General features: G+C 43.7%; 1 protein-coding gene across 2 annotated transcripts in view; it reads left to right on the top strand.

Annotated features, from left to right (window-relative positions):
* ttyh2 (tweety family member 2) overlaps positions 1-13,505 on the top strand; it is a 50,551-nt gene that overhangs the window by 21,622 nt on the left and 15,424 nt on the right. For both annotated transcript variants that reach the window (XM_071900662.2, XM_078290679.1), the window contains exons 4-5: positions 7,963-8,183; positions 11,664-11,759. In XM_071900662.2, coding sequence (XP_071756763.2) covers positions 7,963-8,183; positions 11,664-11,759 — 317 coding nt within the window. The remainder of the gene's footprint in view (positions 1-7,962; positions 8,184-11,663; positions 11,760-13,505) is intronic.

The following is a 13,505-nucleotide window of genomic DNA, read 5'->3' as shown; positions in this document are numbered from 1 at the left end:
AATCAGAAGAATCATCCTGTGTCTTTCTCTCAGTTGCGTGTGCGTGATCCTTGTCTATTTTTATCTGGCTCATTTCACAGCTCAGAGACACTGATGACACAGACACCCAAATCCAGCTCTCTGTGGCAAATTTCACACTCGTGACAGGGCATTTTTCTCCTTTCAGACGAGACTCGGGGAAGTTGAAACGGTGGGATTTTTTCCTATTCTATTTTTTCCCTCTGTCTGCAAAAAGGCGACACGCCGTATTAGAATCCCCTCGTCTTCTAAGCAGCACGAGTATCTTTGATGTCAAATAGATAATATTTCATTATGCTCCTGTGCAGAAAGTCTCCAATTTGCCACATTCCCAGAGGGAGCTAAGAATACATACAATCCCTTAGCACAGTACATCAGTACATATGAAGTACTACAGCTGTACTGCAGGAAATATAATCTATAGCCATCAGATAGCTGGAGTTTGCCTCTTGTAATGATATAATGAGTGCCAGAAGGCAGTTGAAAGTCAATTTGGTGTACTTTTGTCTTGATGCAGTAAACACTATCTAGCTGGTGTGACAAGCAGATTTCAGTAAACACAAAGAATTATTTACAACTATTGGCCCAGGTCTACATCACAGTTCATAAGCGGTCGATCAGTGTTAATCTTGTCACAAAATAAATAACTTAAATAATGAAGGCTTGTTGCAATTTCGTCAAATTTCTGTCCCATGATGATATGTGAAATAATTATTGACGAAATATTGTATTGACGAAAATAGGACAAAATGAAAAATCACCTCAGCAGATGATTTGAAAGCTGTTCTGCCCATTCAACAATATCATAGTGATACCCTTAGGAATTCTCTCCTCCGTATCTGTGCTTGGAAATGGATTTTCCTTAAGTGTTTTGAAAAAATTTCTTTCAGTGTTTGAAGGTTTATTGATACACGTAAAGTTCCTGGCATTTTATATCTACAGTGTAGTATGGTAAGGTCATGATGTTTTTTATTACCTCTACTTGAATGATTAAATGAGCCACTAAAAGAGTGGTGCTATTTTTTCCTGTTCTAATGTTGAACTGTTGAAGTGGCCGTATATATTTAATCAAATTGCCATGACTAAAATCTGATGGAATTTAAAGGCTATTTTCGTCCAAAGACTATGACTAAATTAAAAAAAAGTTGTGAAACTGACCCCTGCTACAGATGTACTATGGCACACCACAATGTAGAAAATCCATCCCCCTCTCTCTTGCTGTCTCTCCTCCCCTCGGCGGCGGTGACTCTACATGATGCTGCGCCGGTGTCGGCGCAGGCAGAGACCCGGGGTGACTTGCTGTCGAAGAGAAGGGATTAAGTCTCCATCTGCGTTAATGGAGATTAATGTGTTGGTATCTGAGCCACTCAGAGCGGTGGCTCAACACAGCCTCTGTGAAACACACTTGGCTCAGAGGGCAGAGACAACAGCTCATTCACTATGTGGAGACTTCTTAAAGGTTTGCACCAATGATGAGGAGAAATTATTCAGAGCGAGTTTTTATGGATAGTACTTCTTGCCTACATGGCTTCAGTTGATGTACTTCATACATGATTTACACTGAAAACATATTAGAGCTCTGTGAGCACTGATGTGGGAAGATTAGTAGAGCTGCTGTAGATTGTCAATTAGGATTAGTTCTCATGTGACGAACATTAATGTTAACCATTCTGATTTACTCCACTGCCTCTATATAACCGCATGTTAAGCATATATCACATGTACAGGCGGATAGATACAACTCTGTCATTGCTAGATTGTATATGAATTGATGTGCAGTGGTGGCCTCCCATGAATCTTGTATAGCACTTAGTCGCATTAATTTCTCACTCGCATTAGTGAGAGGCAAGGGAAATCATTAACATATAGCTTGTCTGAAAGCTTGTCAGTGTGCACTCATGCAGACACATCACATGCACAGATATGACATGATGACATTTATTCAGGACAGTAAATGGCCTGATATGTTGTGCATGTGAGTGTGCATGTGCGTGTGTGTGTGTGTGTGTGTGTGTGTGTGTGTGCATGAGTTCATAGCACGCTGCTATAGACTGTTAAGGAGCCCAGTCCTTGAGCCGGACAAAGAGCCCAGTGTGCCACACACAGTTCCCAGTCTCCCCCCACATAATCAACCATGAGCCCAGGAGACAAAGCCCTTTGATGGGCAAGAACAAGGACCAATGCTAGCCCGCCTGATTGGCAGATTCAGTATTGAAATCGGTATTGAACGACTCCTCATTGACAACAATGGCCTCTTTGCCCTTTGGCCCACACAGATGCCTTTTAGCCCCGTGCAAAGAGTCGAGAAGTGAGTTAGCATCTAAAGACTCAGTTTGTAAGAGCGGAAAGGAAGCAAGTTAGACTCTCATTATCAATGGAGGCTTTCTCAGCTTCTGTTGAGACCTTGATTAGTTACGGTCTGGACCATATGCTTATGATGTGTTTACGAACACACACACACACATGGAAACACACACACGCACGCACACACACACACACACACACCTCAGAGAGAATGTGAATGAAGAATCAGTTGCACACTGAGAGGGGTCCGATTTGGGGACATTCGTTTCAAAGAGAGATGCAAGAAACCATTAACAATGGTGGTAAATGGGGAAACTGTCCAACTGGAATGCTTTATCTATGATGTAATGGGATTGATATCCCATTTGAAGTGTTTAGGCTCACTAATAATAACTCTATTGTTTGGGGATGGGTGCCGTGAGAGGTTTTGGCAGCCAGCAGCCACACAGTGGACTGAGTTGCTGTCTGGGTCAGACACTGAGCATTTGGCCACAGCTCAAACACTGGTTGGGAGCCTGCCAGCGACATAATTACAAACATATACTTCCCGGCCATTCTCATAATAAGCTATTATAATATGAGAGGGATGAAAGAAATATGTTTTAATTGACAAATTTATTTTCTAAGTTTGTCAAAGTCCTTGGAGGAGATTTTGAAAGACTTTGAATTCGAGGAAGCTAGTGATAAAACTCCCTAAGAAGTGAAGCTTTGTTTGGGATGAAGCTGACAGGCGAGAGATTTACAGGCTCACTCTGTACATTTATGTGTGTGTGCGTGGGTGGGTGCGTGTGTGCGCATGTGTATATTTGTGTGCGTGCGTGTGTGTGTGTGTGTGGATGTGTGCATGTGTGTTCACACTCTGGCCCTGGCTGCTGTCCAGAAGCAGAGATTTCAGAGGGACGGCTCTCCTCCCATCATTAACCCACTCTCTGCTGTAGCTCCACTACACCGCCTGCAGCCAGGATACAGAGAGCAGAGCCAGGCCATCGCTGTCTCTCCTCTACCCCACAATTACCAATCATTTAATAGGATAACTGGTCATTTTCAAAGGAGAGACAATTGCTGGATTGCAGGAGAGGAGACACAATATTTTCCTCTGCTGTCTAGGAGATAAAGAATATTCCTCCAACAGTTGAAGCTCTGCCATCCCTTGGTGCAAATGTAAAATGTGCTTTGACATCTGGATGTCTGTTTTAGTAGGTGTGCTGGGCGGGTGAGATTCAGCTGAGATATGACTAATGGACGCTTTGCTGTCTCTTACTGACTTCCTTATTCTCACATGGCTTGGTGTGCAGGCTTTTAAAGTTGAAGTGAAAGTGGTAACCGCCGGGCCAGAGGTCGCCTCTCCGACCAAACCACTTTCCACTCCTCTCCGCCCCTGCGTGAACTCTGTCTCTCTCTCTCTCCCGCAAGAAGTCAGCTCCAGACATTCAGAGGAGTTCAAGCCTCTGCTGAATTGCTCTCATATGGTTGAGCATCACAGTACTTATGGCTAACCGTTCTTTAGCATTCGCGATCCCACTTCCTTCCTTCGGTCAGCAGTCCTTGCCATGTGGACCACTGGCTTTCCAAAAGTCATGATTTAATGGCTGCTTAATGTTCGCATCTTTCATCCAAAACCCATAAACGCCTCTGAGCCTCTTGTGTAGAACATCTTCTTATAAGCTCTGTGGTCATCAAATATCTGAAGGGGGAAAAAAAGGGTCGGAAAGAATATATTTTTAAAGGGATATTCTGCTGGTTTTTTTTTGCTTTTTTGCGAAGATGGTCTCTGTCTTGGGGGTGACCGGGCTGCCAAGGCACTTCAGACCCATGTTCCATTTCACGCCCCAGCTCCTACATTCAGTTTTAATGGAGGAACCCTCTGTCATCAAGCAGAGACAGTCAGAGCGGGAGAAAAAGTAATACTCCTGCATCTCAAGCTTTGTTTCAATCTAACAAAAACACTCATTGTGCCATCGAAAAGGGTCTCTGACTACCTGGCTGTACAACCTCTGCCTCCCTTCACTATTGTTCAAAACAAATACAGGCTCGTGTAAAAGAGAACCTTCATTACATGAGTCAGAGGCACACTGATCTTAATTTTGATCCCAATTCCTAAACTAGATTTCTACATTTGATATTTGTCTGCACATTCTCATTATTTTTCCAAGCCTCTTGTCATTTGTCACAGTCACAGTTCTGTCATTTGTCGTAGTATCTTCTGGGGTTTTTTTTTTTTTTGCATTTATTGTTTGTTGTTTATGCTGCAGCAAGTTGAAATGAATATCCCACAGTGAAATTGCGGTGCGGCGAACACATTCCGCTTCAAATTGTTTGTTTAGAAAGATCTGCGACAGAGAACGCTTCTCCGTGCCCTAAAAACATCAGACAGAGACGGAGAAGACTGGGACTGGGACTTGCATCTTCCCGATCGCTCCAGATCAGTTATACGGTGAGGATCAGGCTGAGACGATGGAGAGATTAGCTGGATTGGCTGTCTCCCTAGACTCTCTAAATAAGATCCTCACAGAGGAGGATCAGATACAGCCCTTCGGTTTTTCATCTGTGATTTCATCTGCCCCGTCTGAGGAGTTGAGATGAAGCTGTACCGATGAGTGATCAGATAGCAAACTACAGAGCGCCACAGGCAGGGCACCGGAGTGCAGTGAGCGCCTGTGTTTCACCACGGCTGCGCTTTGCCATGTAGTTGTTCATCATGAAAAAATGTTCATATTAACAAGAAATGTATTCCTATAGTCAGTTTGATGTTTTGGTCTTATTTGATCTTATAAGCAAGTGGAATAATTCTGACAGTGAGGTGAGATAATTCTGCTTGTTTCCAATGCGGTTTCACTTGTTTCAGGAAGTTTCCTCTTGTCATTATTGTGAAACAAGGCAGAATAAGGCAGATGACTCCACTAGTATTGAGAAAATAACGCATGAAAAAACATGCTGTACATTGGCAACATTGGGATCTGCCTAATTTCAAGATATTATACTTGCTTCAAGAAAGTTCCTGAAACAGGTCAAACTGCATCAGGAACAAGTGGTATCTCACAAGGTATCTCACCCCACTGGCAGATTTTGTTTCACTTGTTTTAAGAAAACTAAGATTTTAAGACTCACTAGAATGGATGGCTTGTTAAGACAGATATTTTTGGCAGACAATATTTAATCAGTCCCAGTCCTCTGGTCCTTGTGGTGCTGTTTTAATCAGGTCTGCATTATGCAGAAGTCAGTTTTTCTGCATTGTAAAATCCCCAACTAAGACTAGCCTTGCTTAATTTTGTCCTCACTCTCTGATCACTGTCATCCACTTCTGTTGTATCTCCCCTCCTTATCCCTTTTCAGTCCCGTCACACTCGCTGTTTGTTACTGTCCCTCTCACTCTGTCTATCATTCAATCTCAGCAGTGCCCTCAATTCCCTAGTTTCTCTCTCTTCTCCCCCTCTTAGTTTTGCCATAGGCAGTCTGGTGTGGGCCACACATTGAATGCAAAACCAACTAATTACTTCCACCCAGCCTCTCCTCCTCTCGGCTCCACCAAACCCTGTCCCCGACAAACATAGCAACAATATGAGTCGTCTCTCTCGCGAATGCCAAGTACCCAGGGCTGAATGCAGGCATTTATTACCCTTTTTAATTATCAAATAGCAGGATGTCTCTGTGAATACCACTTCCCTGTAAACAGCTTCTCCCTCCCAGCAAGCGCGCCGTAATTAAGCCCAAGGAAACGGGTAGTGCCTGTACAGTAGATGCTTGCACCGCACATATTTGGTTTTGCTGTGTTTGACCGACTGGCTAGAATGTGATGTGTCAAGGAAACAGTTGAGTGAGTCTGGGGTATTTGTTTTGTTCGTCTCACTTACAGCGCCGCGCTTTCCCTCGGGGGATAAGTGTGATTAGTTGCTCTATGATTATATGGCATGAACAGGTAAACACCTAAATGTCTTTCTCATTAGCGGGGTGTCAATTTGGGAAAAGTCTGACAAACAACAAGTGAACCGTTGTGGAATGCAGAAATCTCCCACAGCAGCAGCAAACCTAGTATTTCACCTCTGGTTTTGGCCATTATCCAAGTTGGACTGTTTATTCAAAGTGGTTCCTTCACCGACTCCCATACTCAGTATTCCAGCTCCCCCAGCCTGTCCTGTGTGCTGCTGTCCTGCTCTCTCTGCTCTGCAGTTGATTGGCACCCTGGACCAACCTCTATGTTTGGCCCAATCTCACCCTTGGCTACTTTTTTCCTTAACACTTTATTAGCCAGGAAAGTTGACAAAATACATCATCATGGAAGTGTGCATAGTAGTAGAAAAGCGGAGGATATAAAAACATTAGATTACACGAAATTATCTCCTAGTAGTAGTATCGTCGAACTAGTTTTTTATGCCATTATTTGTGTGAGTCTTAGTCTTACCAGCACAGTACTCAAACACCCATTAATGTTACCTGTTCCATTACTTACTGCACACTGGATAGGATTGTGTCTCATGAATGGATGTTAAGTTAATTTGCTGATGGTAATAATACTCACACAAACATGTTATATATTGCAGGGTTTCAATGAATATTAGATGTGTTAACAGGAAATGTTTCTGTAGACTTGGAGAGTTTATTTTTAAGTTCAGTTGATGTTGTATTGTACAGTTCTGGAAACTCACACACATTTAAGAACAAGTCACAACACAAAGGGGACAATAGATAAGAATAGCGTGACATTTCAAATGGGCCACACCTACAAGGTGCGGCACAAGTGATATGCCCCGCTCTATTTCTATGGGCAAAACAAAAAATTGACATTTTCTGTGGTTGTTTTTTATGTGTTCTGCTCTTGACCAAAGTATGGCTGAAGTACAGTTCCAAAAAACAACACAGCACTGAGGACGGAGGACAGACAAAGAGAAAGATACTTGCCCACCACAAAATATCTCGGATGCATCAGATGGTGACTTGGCTGACGGGAACAAAGCCCCAAGCCCCGAAAGAGAACGATGCATCACAGCTTCAACTAGCCGCCACAAATAAACAGCACTGTAGTCAACAGGACAGAGCCACAGCTGGGAAAATGAACATCTGTGTGTCTTAATTGATTGTGCCACATCAAGCACACAGCCCAGCTCAAACTGTAAAGATGCATCCTCTGTTTTTGTGTTCTTGAAAAGTTCATTCTCTACAGAGACAAGTTTCTCCACGAGAACACAAGGATAGACTTGGAATTGTTGGATGTGATAATCACTAGTGGACGAGGAGGGAAGACCTCCTATACAGGCTCAGCTTAAAGTCACTCCAGTTTCCTCAATCAGCCCATCACTCTGGAGGAAGAGAGAAAAGACACACACACACACACACACACACACACACACACACACCTGGTAGATTCCCAGGACGACCACAGTCTTCTACAACAGTATTGGTTTAGGCAGAAAAGTTTCTTGTCCATTTTCTCATTTTCTCAGCCAGGATTCAAACTGGTGACCCCCCCAGCTCCAACCTCATTACTCTCAACCTATTAGGCAAAACCTGTCATCCAATTTAATTCTAAGTTGGAATATTTTATTCTCACTGACACCCCGACTTTCACACTTGGTATTCCACTCCCATCTGCAGCAGTGCTGTACCATTAATTTCACCCTACACCTTTCCTCTGGTGCCCTCCAGGTCAGCGGCACCATGGGCAGCATGCAGAGCGGGCTGCACCAGCACCTCGCCAGGCTGGATGAGATCTTTGCCACGCGGGGCGACTACGTGCAGACCCTGCAGTTCATGCAGCAGATGGCCGACAACGTGATCAAACAGCTGCTGGGCCTGCCTGACTGGGAGGAGGCGAAAGTGGACCTGGCCTCCATCGCCGATCAAACCGCATACGTAGAATACTACAGGTAAGCAGAGGAACGCATGTGTCATGCTTGTACTGGGTGGCCAGGGGCTCAGGACGCTCACAGGGTCGGTGATGCTTCAGCTATGAGTTGTTGGCATTAGTTCCATTAAACAGTATCGGTTAGGCATCAAGTTAAAGAGGAAGAGAAAACCAACAACAACACCCATCTAGGGCAAAGGAGACAAAATTCAGGAAATGGATTTTCTTAAAAACTTGACACGTTAGTAACTGTAGTCATGTAAAGGTCTGTATACCCAAAATTTTGGGGTAGGTAAAAATTCACACATGCATGTCTACAATGCAAATCAATAGAGAACATTTATATGAACATAGTTATTCCCAGCTTGGTGATAGCTGCATTTTCGTATACAGCTATCTAGGATGGTTCCAAGTTATTTGTGGGAGGAGCTAAAACATGAGGGAGGGTGTAGGTGGATTACCAAGGTATGATATATTACATAATTAGAATTATTATGGCTCAATATTACTAAAAAAAATAGCAAAAAAACATAACTATTTACTTTATATATGAGAGATGCACTTGAGGGGGGATGTGCTGTTAGAATATGCATGACGCTAGTGCTTATATCATGTCTCTTACACTGTATGACCACCATCACTCAACAGTTTGGCTATTATATGGATAATTCATGTGTAGGTAGATATATTCTGCACGGTATGACCTGAATATATCAACTGATATTAGCGGACAGGGTGAAGCAATATGGCCGCATGTATGCATCACCCACTTCTGTTGCGATCCCCCCTTGCAGAAAGGATCATCTCCATATGGCTTTGTCAGGAGTTTGAGAGAGCAACATCTTATTCAGTCCCTAGCAATCATTGCATCAACCATACATCTGCAACATATGGACCCTCATGACTTTGTGCTGCGGTCTGAGCAACTCTTCAACTTTTTCAAACTGAGTAAATATAATATCACCCTAGGCCCAGTCTCATCAACATTACATTTGTAGTCTTATAATGTTGGCACCTACCAGAAACAGGCCCATGGCCAATTTTGAGTCCAGACCCGCGGTTTAGGACACACTGATAATAGGACGCCTACAGTGTGTGTTCTATGGGCATGGTGGTATTGATTTGGAGTTGGCCTGCAGTAACAGACAGGCCGGTGTGTACGTATTGATCTGTAATTTGACTCCCCTGCTCAGCCCATAATTCAATACTCCACATAGCTCCACACTAATAGACAGCCAGACTCAGTGCAAGTTGTTAATGGACTCATTACCTCTGCATCACCCCAGCAGTGGGACAAATAGTTTGTGTCTGTGCGTGTGTGTGTGTGTGTGTGTGTGTGTGTGTGTGTGTGTGTGTGTGTGTGTGCCTGGGCGCATGTGTTTATTTTGACTGATGTCTGTCTGCCGTCCTCGCAGTATTGGGTGTGAGCTCCTTGTACTACACATGATCACTGTGCTTGGAAGATCATCGTGCTCACAATGTTCACATGACTTTACTGAGTTATGAAAACTCTGAGGGAACATTCACACCAACATTCATTTAGGGAACTCTCCCACATTTGAGTAGTGGGTTTGTTGAAAGCTAGTACACTTGTGCTATTCCCACTTTTTCTTTATTCTGATTATTTAATGAGTTTATTCATTATTCTTTCGAAAACATTGGACTGTAAAGCCAGAAACACCGCTCCAACTTTAAATGTACAGGTACTTTAGGGGATGTGATCTATTCAGGTTCCTGATACTGTTTAGATGTTACATTTTTTCTTATTCTGTCCCATAGAAATGAATGGCACAGAGTGAATAGTGAAGTCTAGTAGACAGATTGTAAACATTTTTAAAGATGAAAGCTGTACTAGGCAACTTCGCATGCTGGCGGCTACAAATAGCAGCAAGAGCTAGCTGTTTGAACGTCAGTATCCAGAAATCATTTGACGTGACGTTAGTAAACTGCGCACAGCACGCTCATGTTTACCAGCCGGGCCGCTGTGTGATCGCTTTACACCAAAGGATAGAGAGAGAGGGAAGGAAAAGATCTAACGTTGGTGAGTCCAGCTTTGCTCTGGAGGGAGCGCTCACTGTTTTCCTCACTTTCCCGTGGGCTATTCTGTAGTTGACCGTGACCTTTGACCTCTCTGTGAAGAGGGCCGAGGATAAAGAGAATCAATAAAGTATCAAATCGTTATTATTATTGTTAACCTTTCCAACTGAAGCAAGCACACTTTCATCTGCTTTCAGCTAGCCCACACATTTTCTCCAGGAAATGTACTTTTCTGGTTAAACATGCGACTCCCACCCTTCGCCGCCCCCTCTGTGCTCTTCTATGCTGCTCTCAGATTGACTCTAATTCGATTAAAGTAACACGGACTAACACGGCGGCAGTGGTCACCCGAGAGCCTCCATGCGCATGTTAATACATAATACTACTGTACCCTGCTGAGATGGGGGAAGATGGAACGAGGAAGAAATAGCAATGAGGCGGTGGTGAGGGAGAGAGGGGTGGGGGGGGGGGGGGGGGGAGAGACAGAGGAGAGAGAGTGAAGAGGGTGGAAGAGAGGGAGGAAGATACAGGAGAGAGTGAAAGATGGGGGATGAGAATGCCAGAGAGTGATGGAGACACACATCGAGAGGAAAGAAATAATGAAAAAGGTAACAGAGATGGGTAGAAAGTGAGGAAGATAAAGGAGGTAAGATGACAGTGATGCAGATTAAGAAAAGATGGAGAGAGGATGAATATTGTAACAGAGGTGTGTGTGTGTGTGCAGACTGCGGGTGTGGCGAGACAGCGATGGGAATTGAAGGAGAGGAGCGAGGGAGGGATAGAAACAGAGATGGTAGGCAGGTTTGATAGATAGATAGATCAGGGCGGAAAGGTAATATAACTGCCCCCTCTCCCCCAGCTTTCACAGCATAAAATATTCAGCCATATGGATTTGAGTCCATTCATTATTAACCATCTGGACTGGCTGTCTGTATCCTGTCCTAGTCCGGTCACAGACTGGCCACTGCTCCTATAGCAGATGGACAGCAGTAGGGCACACACACACACACACACACACACACACATACACACACACATACAAGCAACTCGCAAACTATCAACAATTAAGCATCACCTCACTCAGATGACAGCAATTACATGTATTGTTTGAGCTGAAAATAAGCGTGACACCTCTCTCTCCCACTTCTGGCTTCTTTCTCCCTCTTGTGTCTCTTGAATTCAAAATGCTTTAATGACTTAACAAAACTCTTTGTACTTTGCCCACACAGTCATTCAGCAGCAGCATCTGTGAAAAGAATGGGAAACGAGAAAAGGAAAATAAAACAATGTAAAAAAGAACTGATCAGCTGATTTTCAAAAGTCCAAAATCCAGCAACAATAATTCATTGTCGTGCCTCTCTCTCTCTCTCTCTCTCTCTCTCTCTCTCTGTGTCTGTCTGTCTGTCTGTCTCTCTCTCTCTCTCTCTTCCTCTCTCTCTCTCTCTCTCTCTCTCTCTCTCTGCAGGTGGCTGACCTACCTGCTGCTCCTCATCCTGGACCTGATCATCTGCCTGCTGGCCTGTCTGGGCCTGGCCAAGCAGTCTCGCTGGCTGCTCACCACGTAAGTTGAACACACCATGTTAAAACTGAGCTGTTTACAGGAAGATTAACTATTTTTTTCTTTGTTTGTTTACAAGAGAGGAGGCGATCTGTCCCAGTTTTATGTGTTGATCTACATATAGTATGCACAACAGGAAGGAGAGGCAGAGAGAGAGAGAGAGGAGGAGGAGGGGAGGAATGATGAGAGGAGGAGTGGGTGAGATTAGCGGAGTAAGTAAGTCTAAACTAATTGGGAGTCATCATCCGTTATTTTTCCAGATGTTGCAATGCAGAACTGAATGGGCATTTTGTAACACAACGCTCATGTCTGTCAGTCAGCTGCTTCATCAGTCAGTCACTAGATCAAGCGACCAAAATTGTATTTTCCAAACGATTACTCTCGCAGAACTATAGAGCTATATACACTGAATGTACAAAATATATACTCTTTTCATGAAGTGCACTGATGAGGTGAATCCAGGTAAAGGCCATTATCCCTTATTGATTTCCCTTAACGATACCAATCACAAAGGAGGAGATGTAGATAAAGAGAAGCATTCGAGTTAGAGAAGGATTTTTAAGCTTTGAGACAACTGAGGTGTGGATTGTGTAAAACGGGCTGCAGCTCAATATCACGCAGACGCTCCTAATATTTTGTACATTCAGTGTATGTCACTGTTGCCCTTGGAACAAGCTGTAAGTGGGACTTCTACAACCACTAAAGCTGTATAACGCCCTCTCAACCACCTTGTTATCCTGATGAACATTATTTTTATGTGTGCAACCGTCCATGCTGTTCTGTCATTTGATAGTCATTTAATATCCAGGAACAGGAGGGGGAGGAAAAGAGACAGTTATGATAGAAGATGACATGAAATGGAATGAGAGTTGGAGGCTTGATTTGAATCTGTTCCCATGGGAAAGTGCCTGCAACCAGCAAACAGGGAGCTAACCATTGGATCGTGCCCCTGTACAAGCACACTGGTCTTCTGGCCCCATTGTATTTCACTGTTTGCCCTTTTCGCAGTGGCACTAGATTGGACTTGCTTGCAGTGTTGCCGTCTCAATAGCCTTGCTCTACAAATGTGATTAAAGAGCCGTGGAGAGATGGGAGTAAAGCCATTTCATGTTATCCACACTATAACTTCCCAAGGATTGTTATTGCAACTTAACACTTGACCTGCTTTAAACGCCTTGCGTAACCGACATGAATTACAGACGCAATGTAGCTCCTGAGCCTTGTATGGCATGCCATGAATTATTTAGCTCGGAAACGTGTTTTTATTTTTTTTTTTTGCATTTTCAAAGGAAGCGAGGAAGCACTGAAAGAAATTTCAATGAAAGGAGGGTGTTCGCATGAAAGAATTATGAAACAAAAACACTCCCACATACCGTAATACACGTTGCACTGAAGGACGATATCAAAGATGATTACACACGCACATGCACACATACAGTGCCTCCCCTTTCATCTCATCTCTTGATAGTATCTATAGTTAAATTGTACCAATCACTGGAATGTGAATTTTATTTTATTATTTATTTTATTATTTTCCCTCTTGCAAGGGGTTAGAAATCCACCCAGGCCTCCGTTCAGCCAGACGAGCGTCACTCTGTCTCTCTCAATCAGTCAGCTGGGGGTGTGATCCCTACTAACCACAAACCATCCCCACTTCACCCCACCCCCCACCCCCTTTTACACACACACACACACCACACACACACACACACACACACGCTAGATGAGTCAGTGTCAGTGTGGGGACGC

This window comes from Centroberyx gerrardi, chromosome 20 (genome assembly GCF_048128805.1).
Source record: "Centroberyx gerrardi isolate f3 chromosome 20, fCenGer3.hap1.cur.20231027, whole genome shotgun sequence".
NCBI lineage: Eukaryota > Metazoa > Chordata > Actinopteri > Beryciformes > Berycidae > Centroberyx > Centroberyx gerrardi.
This window is presented reverse-complemented; position numbering and strand designations above follow the sequence as displayed.